The sequence below is a fragment of the Trachinotus anak genome, unplaced genomic scaffold, assembly GCF_046630095.1.
Source record: "Trachinotus anak isolate AG129_WGS33_773 ecotype Australia unplaced genomic scaffold, CSIRO_AGI_Tana_v1 ptg000005l, whole genome shotgun sequence".
Taxonomy (NCBI): domain Eukaryota; kingdom Metazoa; phylum Chordata; class Actinopteri; order Carangiformes; family Carangidae; genus Trachinotus; species Trachinotus anak.
The window spans coordinates 17,065,924-17,084,009 of record NW_027273856.1 but is presented as its reverse complement, the minus strand read 5'-3'; the positions used below and the strand labels follow the sequence as shown (position 1 = coordinate 17,084,009).

The 18,086-nt window shown below is 43.2% G+C and overlaps 2 protein-coding genes across 9 annotated transcripts in view; one reads left to right on the top strand and one right to left on the bottom strand.

The window, feature by feature from the left end:
- The window catches only part of cdc42bpab (CDC42 binding protein kinase alpha (DMPK-like) b), an 80,091-nt gene extending 71,790 nt beyond the window's left edge, over positions 1 to 8,301 (bottom strand). For 2 of the 7 annotated variants that reach the window (XM_071478625.1, XM_071478627.1), the window contains exon 1: positions 6,953 to 8,299. In XM_071478625.1, coding sequence (XP_071334726.1) covers positions 6,953 to 7,130 — 178 coding nt within the window. In that variant the 5' untranslated portion in view covers positions 7,131 to 8,299. Of the gene's footprint in view, positions 1 to 6,952 lie in introns of all 7 variants that reach the window. The other 5 variants (XM_071478628.1, XM_071478630.1, XM_071478624.1 and 2 more) reach the window with 4 other exon arrangements.
- Positions 5,358 to 17,982, top strand: lft1 (lefty1). 2 transcript variants are annotated; one of them, XM_071478634.1, is made up of 5 exons: positions 5,358 to 5,914; positions 15,828 to 16,038; positions 16,254 to 16,500; positions 16,639 to 16,878; positions 17,307 to 17,982. In XM_071478634.1, the coding sequence occupies exons 1-5, from the start codon at positions 5,873 to 5,875 to the stop codon at positions 17,629 to 17,631; spliced, it is 1,065 nt and encodes a 354-aa protein (XP_071334735.1). In that variant the 5' UTR covers positions 5,358 to 5,872; the 3' UTR covers positions 17,632 to 17,982. The 2 variants fall into 2 exon arrangements, with proteins under 2 accessions (XP_071334735.1, XP_071334734.1); XM_071478633.1 differs by lacking the exon at positions 5,358 to 5,914 and having other exon boundaries at positions 15,621 to 16,038.
- The last annotated feature ends 104 nt before the right edge of the window (positions 17,983 to 18,086 follow it).

Below are 18,086 nucleotides of genomic sequence, written 5' to 3'. Positions count from 1 at the left end.
TCTGTGCTGTGCATTTTTCTGCTGATGTTTTTTGAACTGGCTTTTGCTTACATCTTGCTCAGTAAGACCTTTGTGGATGTGCGCTCCCCTTCACTGACACATACTAACCCAGTTCAGTGAGTATGGGAATAGACAAAACTATGTGAGCGAGTCCCTTCGCCAATTGGCTGTGGGACCGTTTCAGTTGAACGGGTGGAGGGCTAGAAAACCCTTTCACAGCATAAAAAAAAAAAAATCTTGTGAGACAACAATGTTGCTCTGTCTGTGGCGTGGCGTTTATGTGCGTGTCACTGGTGTAGACTTAGCTGACAGACGAAGAGGGAGACTTGCCAATTGCTTCTCTGTGCTGAAGAGTCATTACAAGGAGAGCAGACCAACATTTTTCCTTCAGCATGAGCGCAGCAACACACTTACAAAATGACTGAAATTGCACTAAAGCCTCTTCCCAGAAATCACACTCATTTTGGATGTTAATGCCAGGAGCCTGATATCTGTAGCAATTACTGAAATAAAAGCACTGGTTGAGGTTGTAGTTATATTTTGTACACTATCATCAGTATCTATGAGTCACACTGATTCCTAACAGGGCAGAAATAATGACATAACCTGTGCTTATGCAAGTATATGGTGTGTGCTCCAAAACACGTCCATCCAACAGAGGTGACTTATTTTGAAAAGCTGCAATAGGAAAAGAAATAATATAATGAGCTAAAAGAAGCCGACTGAGCAGCTTCACTTTCATTTGATCTGTAAACACTGTGATGGACAGACAGCTGAGCAGAGGTCAGCCAAACCCAGCTAACAGACACTGCAGGGGGAAAATGAAGTAGAAAAGAGGAAAGGAAACGAGATGGGAGGATGACAAGAAGTGAAGGTGGAGAAGAGAGAGAAAAGGGGAGGGGGAGGAGAGGCCGTTTGCAGTCAGATCCCGAGGGTCCTGAGAGGCTGGCTAATGACCTGCGCTGCAGTGCGTCCTCTGGGAGACGGAGAAAGGAAGCCAACCCTTCCCCTGCCACTTTCTGATGACACATCACAATTAGCAGCAGGCATTTCTCTGCCTACAAAGGCTCCCAGACAGATTGACTAAGTGTTTTTAAAGGCCACCTGTGAATATTCTGATGCTGAAAATGCCATGCACAATTTCACATGTGTTACCCTAGCAAAGGTCCCGGTAATCCATAGCACAGACTCCAAGTATGCCATCACAGCTAGCTGTAATCGAATAAGTCACTGGCCTAGATCTTAAATGTTATGGAAAAAAAACCCTGTCAGTTTCTTGTTAAATGAGCTATGCCCACTGGAGGCAACTAATCTTCGTTAACTACTGGTATCTAACAGCTGTTAGATATTTTAAAGGCGAGGTCAGTGTATTCATCATAGGCAGTCCTGTTCAGCCTGTGGAAACTGTTGTTTAATGTCTTCTGTGGCCATGTAGGGCGCTTTCCACAGTCTGAGAAAATAACCCTGATGATGTCATGAGGGTTATCTGGACTGGAGCTTGGAGGCTAAATCTTTGAACAGAAACCTGACATCATAAACTGTGATGTGGAATTTGACAGATGTGGTAAAAGGACAGGTCTCATGAAAGACACTATTGATCTGATTTGCATTAAGGGGATGGTAGGATGTGGCGTTATGGGGGCTTGACCTATAGCAGGGCCTTTAAAGATCTACTGGACCCTGCAGAATAGATTTCAACCATTCTGTGTTTAATCCTCTTGCAAGTGCACCAGCTTTATGGTAGTAGGATATTAAATTGTGTGAAGTCTACTATTCATAGAATGTTTTATGAAATCATGAACAACTGTATTATGTTTGAAACGCACGCTTCTCATAACTATTGGCACCAGTCCCACTCATTTTCCTAAGGTTTGAGCGATTAGATCAGGTTCTTTAAATGACTGTGTAAATGAATGATTTCTTTTTCTGGCAAGTTTGTTTGTCATGCTGCAGGGTTAATTTAGGCTAAGATTAAATGAAATGTGGAGGGCAAACAGAGGATAATAAAGTGTAAGTGGCTGCTGGACTGCTCCCTATGGGATACTAAACTCTGGTGTGAAGCAGCAGACACCAGGAAAGGAGAGCATCTACATGGGCCCCTCTGCTATGTCTGATTGTTTGTGAGTCCACTCAGGACAATAGAAAAAGCTTTTGTGTGTGTGTGTGTGTGTGTGTGTGTGTGTGTGTGTGTGTGTGTGTGTGTGTGTGTGTGTGACTGCCGTACAACCAGAGATCTGTGTGAGCTGGTGTAAAAGGGGAATCCACCAGCAAGGAAATAAACATGTCGGTGACCTTGAGTCTTCCCAACAACACCAAAATGTTGGGAACGAGTGAGCCACAGAGTACACAATGACACAATGCAATACAGCTGTCCCACTTCCTTGTATGACATCATGAACCTATTGGGTCCAGACTAGCTCACTGAGAGTCTTTGCGGTTCCTTCCTGTTCCTGTATCCTCTGTGCCCGCCGCAACCACCGGACAGCCTGCCAGGAAACGGCAGAGTAACCAGAGGGGTAACAAGGATGTCCTGAGAGATTCCCCACCATACAGGATTTTAAGGTCTAATACTAATTCTGGCATTAAGGATATTAATGATACAGATTACTGATCCAGACTACCAGTGATCACAACGGTATTTGCCTATCATCACTCAAATTTGCGATTTTCCTTTTCAAAATCTGACCACTGGATCAGCATTAAACATCACAGTCCTGTTATTGTCAGCTGCTCTTTCAGTAACTTTATTTCCTTCATGGATTTATCATAATCCAAAAGCACCTGTCCTGATCAGCACTTAAACATCATAAAACACTGATTCACAATCAGCTCTCCACTCTGTCTTTATTATCCATCAGGCTGTCAAAATAAAAGCACTACAGTACATTTCCTGCCTGATCTCTCTCTCCCTGAGCAGGGAACAGTGTGCATCACTGATGCTGCTGCACTTCTGCTTACGGCTGCAACACAACTGGCACAGCAGTTAGCAATCCATTAGCTTAAACTGGTCTGAACACATGTTTCTTACTGCAGTGGTGGCGTGGACAAAGAATGAGGCCAGAGGTTTGAGAAGAGATAGCCTTTCATACAGGGCTGTATGTTTTTGGTGGGGTGGATTGGCCTCTGAGCAGAATTTAAAACCACGTGACACAAAAAAATGTTTCTTTGGAACCGACAAAAGTCAAATCCTTGTAAGTGTAATGGCAGTTTTTCTGGTCTGTTCAATATGTTAATAACAGGGAGGGACTCCAGTCTGTGCACTGAGAGATAGCCTAGTTGGGCAAAACCACAATAATAAGTGTGTGCGCATAGTGTGTATCTGTGTGATAATGTGCGCGTCTCCGCTGTGAGTAGTGTGTGAGGCATGCTGCCAATGAAAGCCTTGCAGGGTGGAGCACACATCAGCTGCAGCTGAACAGCTGGCCACTGCGGGCTAACACCGAGTCTGGATTGAGACAAAGTCAGGCTGCCTCCACCATGTTTGCCAACTGTGGGCTGGCATGGCCTCCCCTTTTCATTCAGCTGCCCCGCAACCCGTTTCCCAAAACAGGGAAGGAGATTAGGACCAAAAAAAAAAAAAAAGAAAAAAAAAAATCAGGAAGTGATGAAAAAACAAGATATTCAAGAGAAATGCTTGCAAGAAGAAATCGAAATTTTCTTGAAATTGGTTGTAAGATAACAAATACCAAAGCAGGCCTGAGACAGTGATAGTGGTAGACACAGTAAGTGCTGTGGTATATGTGAGGAGTCAGGATACAGCGTACTTTCCCGTGTTCGTTTCCCCTGTGTCTGCAGGTCATGTAGGGGTCTCCATTTCAGCTGAAATGAGGTCACCAAACAAGAAGAAAAGCAAACCCAATACAAATGTTTGTCTTCTTCTCTGGCTCATGTACGTTCTCGGGAAGAAAGGGGAACATCGCTGCACCTTTGTCACAGCTGTGCCGCCATATCAAAACCAGTGCTCAGACCCAGTGACTGAAGTACGATGATGTATCATTTTTCTCAGAGCACACTGGAGCAGCAGAGGTATCCTCTGATCCTCTGAGTGTATGACAAAGGCAGATCGCTCTCAAGTCAGAGGGGTCTTAGGTTTCATGGGGCCCATCTTGAACCATTTTTCTGTGTGTAGGATTAAACTGTGTTTTGAGTAAGTGTTAACACAATCTGTCTGATCCAATCTGTGTTTTATTGGATACAGTCGGTCATGTGATCTCCCTGGCTCTGGTGGCAAGTATAAATACTGGGCCATATTGGTAGTAAATCACTTCTTCAGCTAATATTTAGCTTGTAATTGTGGTGTGCATGTGTGTTGCATGTGTAACAGGTGTGCTTTTTTTCCCTTTGACCCTCTGTCTGGGTGCCCTGCCAGGAAAAAAGAAAACATGGGAGTGGTGACACTCCAAAAACAGAGGACAAGACAAGACTTGACCTCTATTCTACCATATTTTTGTTGATGGCTACACCACAAAGGTGTGGTCTACTATCTTGTGGACGTGCGTTATCACAATGCTAAAACCACACCACAGCAAATCATTTCATCCCTTCCCAAAAGATGGAAATCTACACTGCAGCGTTGTGTGCCAACACATGCAGCAGTCTACAGCTCAGTGTTTGTTTTTGACTACTGATGAAGCACATAAATGTCTTATCCCAATACACTTGTCTGTGGCACACCATCACAATGTGAATCGTTTGATAAGCTGACCTTCATTTTACCCCACTTAGCCCTGATGCAAGACGCTCAGGAAGTCTTTGCTTATGCTGGTTGATCATTTGGTGCTGTATCACCCTACAAAGAATACTCAAAATACATGAACATATTGTTGAATTTTTCTTATCGTACATATCCATAATGCTTCATTTTTTCATCTTTAAATGTTAAATAATACCCCAGCACAATACCCTTTTTGTAGAAGACACCAACTGACATCAGCAAAGGCTCTCTAAGGGCTATTGTATCAGGGCTAACTGATGAAGACAATTCATTTCCGTTTACATAACTTCAGCTTCATTAACTTCTGCGTACTGACAATGTAACTCAGTTAAATTCATAGATATTAACCGTAAAAGCTGGAGTATTCTCAGACAAATCCCTCTGGAGTAGAAAACAATAAAGCAGTAACATGGGACCTCTGCAAAAGCACGACAGCTTGGACACATCTGCATGTTGTGTGTTGTGTCTGGTAGAGCTCAGTCGGAGAGTTTCTAGTGTCAACACAGGAAAATGTCAGGATGAAGTCACCACTTGGCACCCAAGCACAGGGCACCTCTCCTTTAAGGCCGGGGCACACAGGCATTGTTGCCGGGCCAGCTGCACAGGCAGCTTTTCTGCAGCAGATCAACCTTGGACTAGCAACTGGGGCAAAAAATTGTGTTTTAAAGGAAATGATACATGTGTACTGAATAAACACAGATGGACAAGACTTTGGACAAAGAGGAAAGTACCTCTTTATCCCCACACACAGAAAAATCACTGAATCCAGCCACTTTCAGTATTTTACCAGCCAGTATAGCTCCATTTTTAGCACAGGATTGGTTGTCCAGATGGTGACTGGTGGAGTTGACCAACTTAGCAGCCACAGCCAAAATTTACCACCATTTGACTGATTTAACTGCCATCCTGTCTGTCTTTGACACTGCCACTGTATAATGAGCCAAACTGCAGCCCGTTTAACACTGAAGCTGTTTCTGCAAGAAAGTAAGAAAAAAAAGCAAGCGAGTATGCAAAACTGCACTTTCTTTCCATTATACTTTTTTCCTTACTGCCTGCTGTATTATTAATTTGCCTTGGTCCTGGGCAACGATTTGCTCCTGCTCGGGCTCACAGTGCTGTTTCTTTCAGGGCTTTAAAGGACAAGCGGGCCAGCCAGGCATGCTCCGGCAGCTAGCTGGGCCTCTGCGCCAGATAAAAAAGGTGAGTTGTTCACATTCCTGCTTCATGCACAAACCAAACCCCCGATGTCACACACACACAGTCCTTTTGCACAAATGATTGAGTTGTTTGTGTGTGTGTTTGTGTGTGTGTTTGTGTGTGTGTTTATGTGTGTGTGTGTGTGTGTGTGTGTGTGTGTGTGTGTGGTCCTCCTGCCTCCTGTGTTGTTTTTTTAACCTTGCTTTAAGCAGAGGAATGTAAAAGTTACAAAACTCTGAACCCAAACTCGGCTCCTCGTTATAAACTAATCAAACCCTGGGTAAAGAAACATTTGCACAACTGATCTCTGTGCAGCAGATGGTAACCAAACAGCACTGTTTTACTTTTACTCTCTGACAAAGACAGCCACACAGGTTATCAACAAGCTTTCACCTACCCACCCACAAAAAAGGAAAACAAACTGACATGCAAAGTAGTTGTAAAAACCAAGCTGAACTGAAGAGGGTTGCTGCAATGACGGACAGGCATCTACTTTATGTAAGAGTGCTTTTTCATTAGAATAAACTGTGACCTGGAGGTTAGGACATCTTAATGAGATCTTTCCTGGATTCATATCAAAACTTTAAGTGGGTCTGCTTAAGATCCTCCTCGCTGTAGTTAATGCTCTTCTGCATATTTGGTTTCTCCGCCTCATTGTCAACTTGGTGCCACTTTTTTTTGTTTTTTTGTTTGGTTTTTTTTTTTACAACTTATCTGTTTTTGACATGTCTTCTGTTGTGTTCTTGTAACCCCAGCATGGTGCCATGTAACATGCTTTTCAAAAACACGTAAAAGATTTAATTACACAGGAATAAACTGGCCTTGCCTTTAGTTTTAGGGAGGGTTTGAGTGAGAAGGGAGCAGGCCAACAGAGCCCCACTACTACTATAAAAGGAATGTGATGGGGAAGGGAGGGCCACTGCACCACCAACATTATTAGCCTATCATCTTACCAAAAAGACAGGGAGGCTAAATGCACAGGCCAAACAAGAGGAAATAAATAATAATAATAATAATAATAATAATAATAAGCTTGCTTACCCCACTCCAAAAACTCCAGGATGTTTTTCTCTCTCCTGAGCGGAGAGTTATTGCACTCATCGTACAGGCAAACCAGGATATCCAGCAGCGTTTCCACACTCAGGCACTGGCCATTGGATTGAGCTGGCCCGTCCAGGATCAGCTTCTCCAGCTTCTTCAAACGCACCTCTCCCGACATTATTCCGGCTTGTTGGTTTTTGAAGTAATGATGATGGAGGAGGTGAGAGGGGGAGTGAGCAAACACCTCCTCGGCCTGCTAGTTAGCGCAAAGGGGCCTGTAAAGAAGTTTTCTCACCTTGAATATGTCTCGAAAATAATAAAACTTTGAATAGAGGGCAAGCCGCGGCTAATTCCACGTTAAAAACGAGCTATTCATGATCGCCCTCTTGAGATCCAGTATCTAGGAGGTGGATAAGACGTGTAGCACTTCCCCATTTTATAATACCTATCCCCACAGGGTGCATAAGAAAAGAAGTAGTCACAATTACAGACCCTGGCTGCCCCGGGCCGGCTGATTTTGATAAAATCCCAACGCTTGCTGGAACTTTCTGGTGTCCTCTGTGTGGAAAATGGGAAATAATCGAGTCGATGCGGTTCAACAGATCCCCCTGAGTTGTTGTGGCAGATCTATGGGATTCTCCATTCTTGCAGCAACCCAAAAAATGCAAGGCAGATCTGCAATGCTACAAAGCCCCAGCGCCCCTCCTCTGCTCCAGGAATGGAAGGGCGACACAGGCTTAGTTAGCAGCCTGCTAGGTTAGCTATTTAGCTAGCCAGCGAGCTAACGTTAACGCTACTTTTCTCCGTTCCTAAATGCCATCATCGCCCCCCTTTTTTTCCCAGGAGTGGATATATAATATGCACAGTGCTGGCACGGCTTAAGTGAATTCGGTCCGTTTCGATGGCGTGGTTATTTCTTTTATCCAAATGGAAAATATCTCCTTGTTTTCACAACTCAAAGCTGGCAGATATGTTCTTTAAATCCCATTCTTCGTCCAGAAACCAAATGTCTCTTTAGTTTCTTCACAGTTCAAAACGACGGTTAGTTCGAGAGGTCCAACAGCCCGCAAGTTAACCGTTAAAATGCGGGTCCTTGTTGAAGGTTACAGAGGAGCTCGCTTCATGTCAGAAGGAAAGCTGTAGTCTGGTCTTGCTTAGTCCAAATACGGGACACAGCCTAAATTCCCCCTGTCCTGTCCTTTCCTTTGCGTTGCCTGCCTCCGCCGCCGGTCGGTCGCTTCTTGCCGTGTCTGCACAGTCAAGCTACCAGCGGCTTGCTGCCAGAGACTTTCGACAAGAAAGACAAGCAAGTAGACAGCGCTGTCCGTAACGGCGCGCTGGATTCTGGGAAGTAGGGCTCGGTCCTAAAATATGAATGAGTTACAAATGGACGCTTAGCTCGCGACGCCGGTTGTACACATTGAAAAAAACAAGTAATGAACCTTCATAAGGTGGACTGCAGCAGGATACATTTGGAGTCCGTCATGTGTCCCATTTTCTAAAATATTGTGGATTTTTTCCAACTTTCCAACTTGCACGCATGCGTAAAGCTTGGAATCCTCGCATCCGCCATCTTTGCTGCGCTTCAGCGGGACCCCCACCGACTCCTTTACAGTTTGCGGCCAATCTTCCAGAGTTTCAGCATCTCTAGTTGCTGCTGCAGGCAAAATCCCAGATCATCATCATGGCGCCCGTCACAGCATCTGCTGTGCGGAGGGGGGGGGTGGGGGTGTGCGGCGGCGGCGGTGGTGGGGGCTGTCAATATTGTGAATGGAAACTGCGGGCTGTCTGTCGGTGGCGTGGTGCGGAGAGGACACATTTCTCCAGACTGAATAACAATGACTGCTGTCCCTTTAACTGGCGGAGAAACGCTGAATATAGAGCACAGCGCTGTGCGTCAGTGCAACCTGTGCTGAGACCTGGTGGCTGTTGCAGTGGGCCACATCCACACAACCTTGACTCGTTTGCCTGTGCCTTGCACTGATGCAAACACATACACTTGCAAATTCTGACATTTTGTGGCAGGTCATGGTACCCTGGCTACAACTGACTCATGAAATGTGTTTATTTGTGTAATAATACTGATGTACGCTCACATGTCTACACTGATGCCTGACTAGCAACTTGAAGAACTACGGCCTTTGACTGCAGAGCCGTTGCAGGGTCACAACATTTAAGTGTGTCAAGTTTTATCCTGGATTTTCTGCCTCTGCGACTGTTCTCACGCCTGAGAGAGGCTTGGAGCTGAGAGCAGACTAACTATAGACCAGCCTGGAGGCTAGAACAGGATTTTCTGATGACTCTGAGGTCTGCTGGGCTCCTGCAGCCACAGTGAGTCAGTTTTTTTCCCATGCACAGGTCAGTATATGAGAGTCAAACACAGATCCATACAGTAGCTGAGTCACACGGGCAGTCCTCGATGAATCAGACTATCACACTCTTTGTCTGGGTGAAAGGAACAAGGCTACATCTATCTATGTAGCTCACATTGCTGTCCAACATAATATTATAAGAAAGCACCAGTAGCCATGCCCTAGATGCTGGCTCATACCTCACTGTAAAGATATTATGTCAAAAGTGATATGTGACAGTATAATCCAGCTCTATTAGACAGCTATTCAATGGCATATACAAGACTAATGTGTGGGCTTTTATACAGTTTTACAATGTGTCACTTTGAACTTATTGTTATCTCTTGTTAGGAAATGTCCCGTCCTTTCGAAGCGTGGCTCCTATCACTGCTCAAAGTACATCTGTTAATGATTAACAGCACTTCATAGCAGCTGAATCTTAGGGGTTAGGAAGCCAGAGATAGACGCCTTGTGTGTCTGTGTCTGTGCACCAAACAACAGCACAGATCAACATAAAACCAAATACTTGTATATTTCAGAAAATATTCAAATGAGTTCTTGCTGCAGTCCTTTTCCGTGCCAGGGAGAAGAAAGGCACAAAGGGACACTGATGAAATGAGAACACACAGAACGACTTAGCATTCAAGATGTGTCCAATAAAATAGATTTTGATGCTGACCAAGATGTAATTTGAAGCACACTGTCTTGGCACGAGTGTTTATCAGAACCAGCCAAACAAGACTTTATATATTCTACAATGTGTAACCACTGTGAAATGATTGATTGCATTGGTTTGGGAATATCCTTTGTGTAAAAGTGTGTGAGCAACAGTACAGAACAACATAATAACACCAGTAAAGATGAGACGATGTCTTTGCTCTTTATCTGTTTCACAACATTTACAGCCCTGTCCCCTGTGTGGCACTGCAGAACCAGGTCACCTTATCATAGGAAAATACAGTTACATCCAGTTATAATGAATTGGATTTCTGAATACATTGGTTTTGTTATTGTTTTATTTGTTTTAACCTGCTTAACCCCATTGGTCACAATTGTGATAGAGTATAAATCCTAATATTTTACCATCTCAACCAACAAAAAATCAAAAAGTTGCATTAAGTTTGTGTGGCACATGGAGTTAAATGCATGTACACAAATTGCAAGGAATTAAAATGAATGTTTCCTTTCATGTGACTTCTAACTATTTGTATATTCTCCATACATTTGATACGTGATTGCCTCTGTACGCCCCCTGTCTGGGACTGATGTGCTTCTGATTGAGTTTTTTTGCTGTGGGCTTTTTTAACTGTTAATTGTTTTGAGATGTTTGTCACCCTGGGTGTGTTAAATGGTTAAACCCATCTCTCATCATACAGCTGATTGGTATATATTGTAATGGGACATATATTTCAACATTTTGACCTGACAGGAAGTGACAGGGATAAAACATTTTCCATTTAAATAAATGTAGGAGTTGGAATGATGGAACATATCTACAGCAGCAACAATCTCTCTGACTGACAACAGGAAGCCTTACAACACAAACTATTCAAATCTCAGAATCTACAATAAATATCAACTATATTTATTTAGTATGTCATTCAGATGCAGAGTCTTTTAAATAAGGTGAAGCAATGCATTAAAAAAAATTAAACACACAATAAAAATGGAAATAAAATCAATTAAATTAGATAATAATTGAAATAATAGAAAATAATACAATATCATCAACAGATACTAGACCAGATGAAAGTAAATGTAAAAAGAGAAATTCATCAGTCAAATCTCACGTAAATCTCAGTAGACAATGTCAGCAATTGTGAAATGATGGCACCATCAATCCAAGTCTCGATCATGGTTTCCGGTTTGAGAGGACTTCTGTTTATTTAATAGTTGAAATAATATTTTGTGGGGTGGATGTTGCCTTTAGAGCACCAGCAGCTTGAATAACACTACCATAGCGCCCTCTGGTGTACAAAAGGCCTTCCCACAGCTGCGTAAAGTTGGGTTTTCATAGATTACCACAGCTATCTTGTATTTAATTTATATATACAGATGAGTGATAAATAAAAGGAAAAACCAATAGAGAGGCTCAATCCCAGTGTCCACTCTCACAGACTTTGAGGTGCATTCCTGGTGAGTCCATGAGGGCTTTGGGCTGTCCCACTGTAAACTCATCAAGTGCACGAGAGCTCTCAGGCAGACATTTTGGGCCCTTTATAGACACTTTCTACACCTGAGGGAATTACCCACACCTCATAACGTTGTAATGTTAAACGTGGCGTTCTGTCCCCTTCCTATTTACACCATTCTGAGCCCTGACCCCAGTTAAGTCTGTGAGGGTTCAGGACTTAGGCTCTAGGGGGGACATTAGGATTGGGCCAAAGTGTGTTAATAAGGTGTTGGGCCTCTATGAGCTGCTAGAACAGCATCACTGCTTCTTTGCATTGATTCTCCAAGTCTCTGAAATTTACTGGAGGGATGGACACAATTCTGCCAAAAGATATTCCTTCATTTGGTGTTTCGATGATGGTGGTGGAGAGTGCTGTCTAACAGGTTGGTCCAAAATCTCCCACAGGTGGGTTGAGATCTGGTGACTGTGAAGGCCACAGCATATGTTTCACATCATTTTCATACTCATCAGACCATCAGTGGGCATTGTCATTCTGTTTCTTCACTATACACTTAAAAAGAGTAAGTTCATTTTAGTTGCCATTTTTAAGTTGTAACAACTTCACAAAATGAAGTAAACACAACTAAATTTTAAGCAAACTTAACGAGTGGATAGAAAGTCAACAGAACTTAAGACTAACTGCTAAAGTTACTTAGTTTGTTCAATGCAAATGGTTTCCTAGATTTTTAAAGTAAGTATCAGTTGTGAGATTTTACAGTATATTTATGTGTGTTTATATATAATGTATATATTATATATAATATATATAATATATATTTCAACCATTTCCTACTCTCTCAGCCACAGAAATACACCATGGCCTATAAAGCTGATTTTGGATTTCATTCATATAATCATTCTTATCTGCCGTCAATATCCTGCACACCAACAATCTCCTCTGTCGATTAATTAGTTGATCAAAATATTTATTGTTAGTCCTATCTAATCATGTCTGATCCTATTTGGTTAAGTCTACACTGCTGGGATTAAACCCTCTGTCTCTGCACTGATTGGCCTGTCATTAGCTGTGTGAAATGCAATTAGACTGTCCTGTACTTTGTCTACATGTGGAGGCCATTGAGCAATAATTGTGTTGTCCTTGCACAGGTCTGGCGCTTTCCCCTTCTGACAGACTGATCAATGATTATTGGCAGGCAGCTCGATGGATTTGATCCAGACTCACAGCGTATCTTTGACGTTTGCAGGAGGCTTGTATGGGCCATTAAGGTGCAAAGTGGAGCGGTTCGTTCCCCCAAATATTTGATGTTAAGCTAAAGCAGGCAATGGCAGATCAGGAAGTCGCTGCCATGTGAATAATGAGGAATTTACAGTGCCCACCAACACAAGTTCAATATTGACTTTCTGCTGCAGGCAAGCAGCTCCGCCTCGTTCCCACGGAGACGTCTGTAATGAGATGCTGTGATATGATGTGCAAACCTCATGGGAAACACACCAAAAACACACCAGCTCTTCCTCTGTAATATTTGTCCCCTAGAAGCATTTGAAGTTGGTCCTCTACAAACAGCAGATCCTCCCAGCAAAGGGGATTTCATGTTTCACAAATGGAAGGGAATGACCTATAAATTGGACCGCTTTTGAATGCAAATGGCTTGGATGTTAATTAACACCTGTGTTGTTGATTGTGGGAGCTTGTTGGCCTTTGATTGAAAAGAAATGGCACCTCGGAGCATCAGATGTGGCTTTGAACTAGGCAACTTGGCTTTGATTGGCAATGGGAAGGAAGAAAGACTGAGAAATATCACACAAAGGGCATCTTAATTTCCCGAATTAGGGGTTGTAATGTGAGGGAAGGAGGACAGCACAGGACTATGTATTTTAGGCTCTGGAGAACAGGACTCTGGCTGGACTGGACAATAGATGTGCTCTGAATTTACATGTCTGCTCTGATGATTCTGACATCAGACAATCTGATAGACCAGTGTGGATGTTAGGTTAGTGTCAGCTTTGAAGACGAGTCTGTGTAGAGGAGTTTATACTGAACATGTTCACGGTTCCTCAACCATATTATCCAACTGGAATGATTTTAAAAAAATGCATTCTAGTTCTTATGTGTGAGCAAATGTAGCATATTTATTAATTATAAATGTGTGTGTTAACATTTTGTCCATATTAACTATGTTGTGTATATTATTGGCTGTATTTAGAGTCCATTTTAACATCTGGCTGGGGACAACACACAGATTTCAGCTAACTCTGATTCATTTATGTATTTTGTCTGTTAATTAGTATTTAATTAATGAGTACTGTCCCCATCATATAACCTAATGATGACAAAGTAATAGTATAAAATAATTAAAGTATCCCATAATTAGATTACAAGTATATATATATACTTGTAATATATGTGTGTATATATATATATAAATAATAAGACCAATGATTATGCAACATATGTGCAAAACAATTGCAAAATTTTCTTGTGCCATTGAAAATGAATTCATTTGTTGAATAATTTATACAGAGTTGCAGAAGTTGCATTCAAAGTTGAAAAAAAAGAGCAGATTTATATTTGGAATAAAAATGTAATTAATCGTGTTCAAAGGCTAAAGCAGCAGGTTGATCTATTTAAAAATAACATAATAATAATATTTATCAAAGTAATAATGTTAATGCCTAAACTTACACATGTGCACATAACCACCTTGGCACACATGCAACTAAATTATCCAAATCTTTTTATGTTTCATGGTGAGAAATATCTCAGATATTATGATATTATACTGTACCAAGACTGTGTCGTGGTGTGGTCTGAGGTCTCCAGCACTAATTAATAATTTGTCCTGTTTGTGAGCTGCAGGCTGGAGCTGGAGTGAGCGGGTCTGGCAGTCATCTGTCATTTGCTCTTCCTGTGTGTCCCTTCAGTCTGTCTGACATCTCTAAGCAAACACAGCCCAATACACAACCACAGGCAGGGCCTTCTGGGCAGCCAGTGAGAGCACCCCTCTTCTAATGTTTGTGTGACAAAAAAGGCAAGGCAAATCCTCGCAATGGAATCAGATAATCACCAACCTGTGAAGAGCCTGCCCCAATCCACATCCATGCCAGCCCCCCGGCCCTTGGATTAACTGTCTGTTTGGCTAATAATTTTAATCTGCTGGAGAGGGCCAAGAATGGGTGACAGGGCTCGGAATAAACATCTAATCCTCTGCTCCCCCTCCTCCCTTGAGGCTCTGCGCCACTTCCTCCTCGACCCCCTGTTTATGCACTTGTACCGCACTGAACAACCTGGATGGCGTGCTGGTTCTAGTCCTGATCCTGCACCTTTGCTGGACAAAACTGCTCTCCAGAAATAAGACCGCTGTGTGACAGACTGTTGCCAGACTGCCCCGGCCTGACATCGTCCAGTGGAATGTACACATCAGAGTGTGGGGTGTGTGTAGACAAGGGTGCTACTGAGGAGAGGGCACTTCAGGTTCACAGGGTCAAGAGATGTCTGTCTGGGGCACATGTGTAGCAGCAGAGAAAACGATCTGGGCCGACTGAGGAGGAAAATATTCTACTTCTGGTGAAATAAAGGTGTCCAGAGAAAGAAAACACTTTTTATATTTATATTTATACAGCTAAATGAAATAAATACTAATATCACTGCTCATGTGTCACATCAATGAAGACACTATTCAGGTGCTTTCTGATTTATTGGAAATTAGGTTTGGACAAATGTGTTTTTTTTGAAATTCTGATATGAAATATTCATAAATTCATTCATTCATAATATTCAGTCAAAAAAGTCCAACTATTTACTATTTCCCCCAAAATGTTATTGTTTTTTGAGCCAAAAATCTTCTGAAAGATGATTTCAACCATTATGATACCTGTTTTAACTTTACTATATAGTTGAGCAAGTCTATAAATGCATAAACTGCCTAAAGAAAATCTGATTTGATTGTCTGATTCTCCCCAGCCACGATGAATCTAAACTATCTGATTTATTTACACCATAAAGACGCAGATTTTTGATGCTCTGGCATCAAATGGAACCGAGATCAAGCATAGTTTTAGCTGAGCTATGGTGACATTACACCGCCACAATACGGATGGCACTCGAGTCTAATTGTTGCTGTTTGAAGTATGGCCACTTAGATATCCTGTTTAGGATGGGGCTGTATTGTCGCACCTTTGTTCTGATAAGGGTCCCTGCCCCCATCGACAAAGTGTGAACGACTGGGAGGGCCGCAACAATATAAGGGGCCGGGGAAGTGTCCGAGGGACACTGTCTATCTCTGGGTGACTTGTGCTACTGTGCTGCTGTTAATCACTGAAGTTTCTTTTTTCACTCATGGATTTCCTCCGCGCTTGTGTCCTGTGCACCGCTCTCCTCGGTCTCGCCAAGGCTTTTACGCATCAGGATATGAAGGACGCGCTGCTGAAGAAGCTGGGCTTGGATGAAGTTCCCAGAATCCATAAGAGGGATTTGGAGAACCTGGTTGTTCCGGCGCATATTAGAAATAAGTACTTGTCCATGCTGAAGATGCACCACAGCAGGAGACGCAGATCTCTGCCCAGCCTGGCGGGCATCCTGAGGGGAATCCCTGGTAATGCAGGTAAAGACCTTTCACATTTGAAATAAATATAACATTGTGTGTCAGGAATTGATATGAACATCGCTCTGACATCGATAAGTTGAGGCGCACTGTGCGTAATTGCGTGACAGTGCGCAAAAACAGTTTGACGCACCAGATTCCCTTCAGAAAAGAGTCATTTTAAGATACTGAAGAAAGAAAAGTCACCTAAACCCTTGAATTGCTTTGTGCTGTAGATATCTCCGGGGAGTATGTGTACTCTGACACCACTCGGTATCGCATGGTGTTCGACATGGAGGCGAGGATCCCGGATAACAGCGAGGTGACCATGGCGGAGCTGAAGCTCTACCAGCGGGCCAACTACCACAAGCGCTTCACGGTGGAGAGGAAGAGCCACCGGCCCGTCAGCAACGCCCGGGTCAGCATCTACTGGGTGGAGGTGCTGCCCAACGGATCCAACCGGACATCTCTGGTAGACTCAAGGTGAAGGACCATCTCATTACGTACAGTCAGGGGGCGACATCATCGCGGCCGCTGTGGCTCATCTCAACCATAATTCAATTGTATTCCTCCCAGCTGCATCTCCTTGTAATTAATCGTCCTTATCTCTCATGTTCACAGGTTGATCCCCATTCACGAGACCGGCTGGAAGAGCTTTGATGTGACCCAGGCGGTGCACTATTGGTCCAGGACGCAGCAGAGGACACCTATGCACCTGGAGGTGTGGATCGAGGGCGAGAGACCCGGCAGCTACGCGGCAGAGATGGCCAAGAGTGTCCACTTTACCACCCAGGAGCAGACGGACAACACCTTGGGAAAGCCCGAGCTCGTCCTCTACACACTCAGCCTCGAAGAGTACGGGTAAGGGGGCGAGCTTTTGATATACAGGATCTTGTATCAATGTGACAATTAGCCCAGATCCTCTTTTTGTTTCTACCTGTCACCATTTGCATTCATTAGTAGAGCTGTAGCGGTGTGGCACAGGGGCGTGAGTTTACTCATCCTAATGGTTTGTCAAGCAATCATATGCACTTTACTCGGGTGTTTGTCACTTATTATAGTCTTATAGTTTTGATCCTATGGGATATTACAGCATTGTTTCTGAATAGAGGCCAACTTACTAAAAAAGACAAATATTATAATTTGATAGTTGTTTGGATGGCAGGGGTGTATCTTAGGGATTCAGGGCCCCCTGAAACACCTTCATGGCCCCCTTTCCCCTCCCTCTCTTAAAAACACTTATCTTCCTGGAACATATCATCTAACTTTCCTCATCATTTCCTCCTCAGTTCTCGTGGCGACTGCGACGTCAACCAAAACAAAGAGACCTGCTGCAGGGAACAGTATTTCATCAACTTCCGCGCGCTCACCTGGACGCAGTACTGGATCATCGAGCCGGCGGGTTACCAGGCCTTCAGGTGCACCGGAGGCTGCAAGCAGCCAAAACGCAACTACGGCTACGGCGAGAGGAGGTGCACGGTGTCTGAGAGCGCCCCCTTACCTATCATGTACCTGGTGAAGAAGGGCGACTACACTGAGATAGAAGTGGCTGAGTTCCCTAATATGATTGTGGAAAGGTGTGCGTGCACAATGGACAACTTGTCCATAGTATGAAGTCATGGAAAGCAGCTATAGTAATCCTATACTCACCAAGTATTGCAGGAAGCTATAGTGTGTTCCATTGGGGTGTTGATGTATTTAATGGTTTTAAGCAACACGTCTAGTACTTTCTATTTAAATGGACATTTATCAGGAGTTTAAGAGACAACACCAAACTCCTTCCACAAGCACTTTTTTTATATATTTTGTAAATTTTGATATTGATCTTTTTTTATTTTGAATTTGTATGAGTTGTGTTGAATCTGCAGCAGTCATTCAAGTTCTGTCTGATGTGTTATATTTTCAAGCTGTACATAATATGAATGAGTTTATGTTTGGAAAATAAAATATTTAGTTTCACTTAAAGTTCCCGCTCTTCCTCCTCCCTGCTGTCCGTCTGGGCCCATTCACATTCATGATCACGTTCACACGCAGTTTACACGCAGCTGCCCGCCTCCTCTTTCACCTCC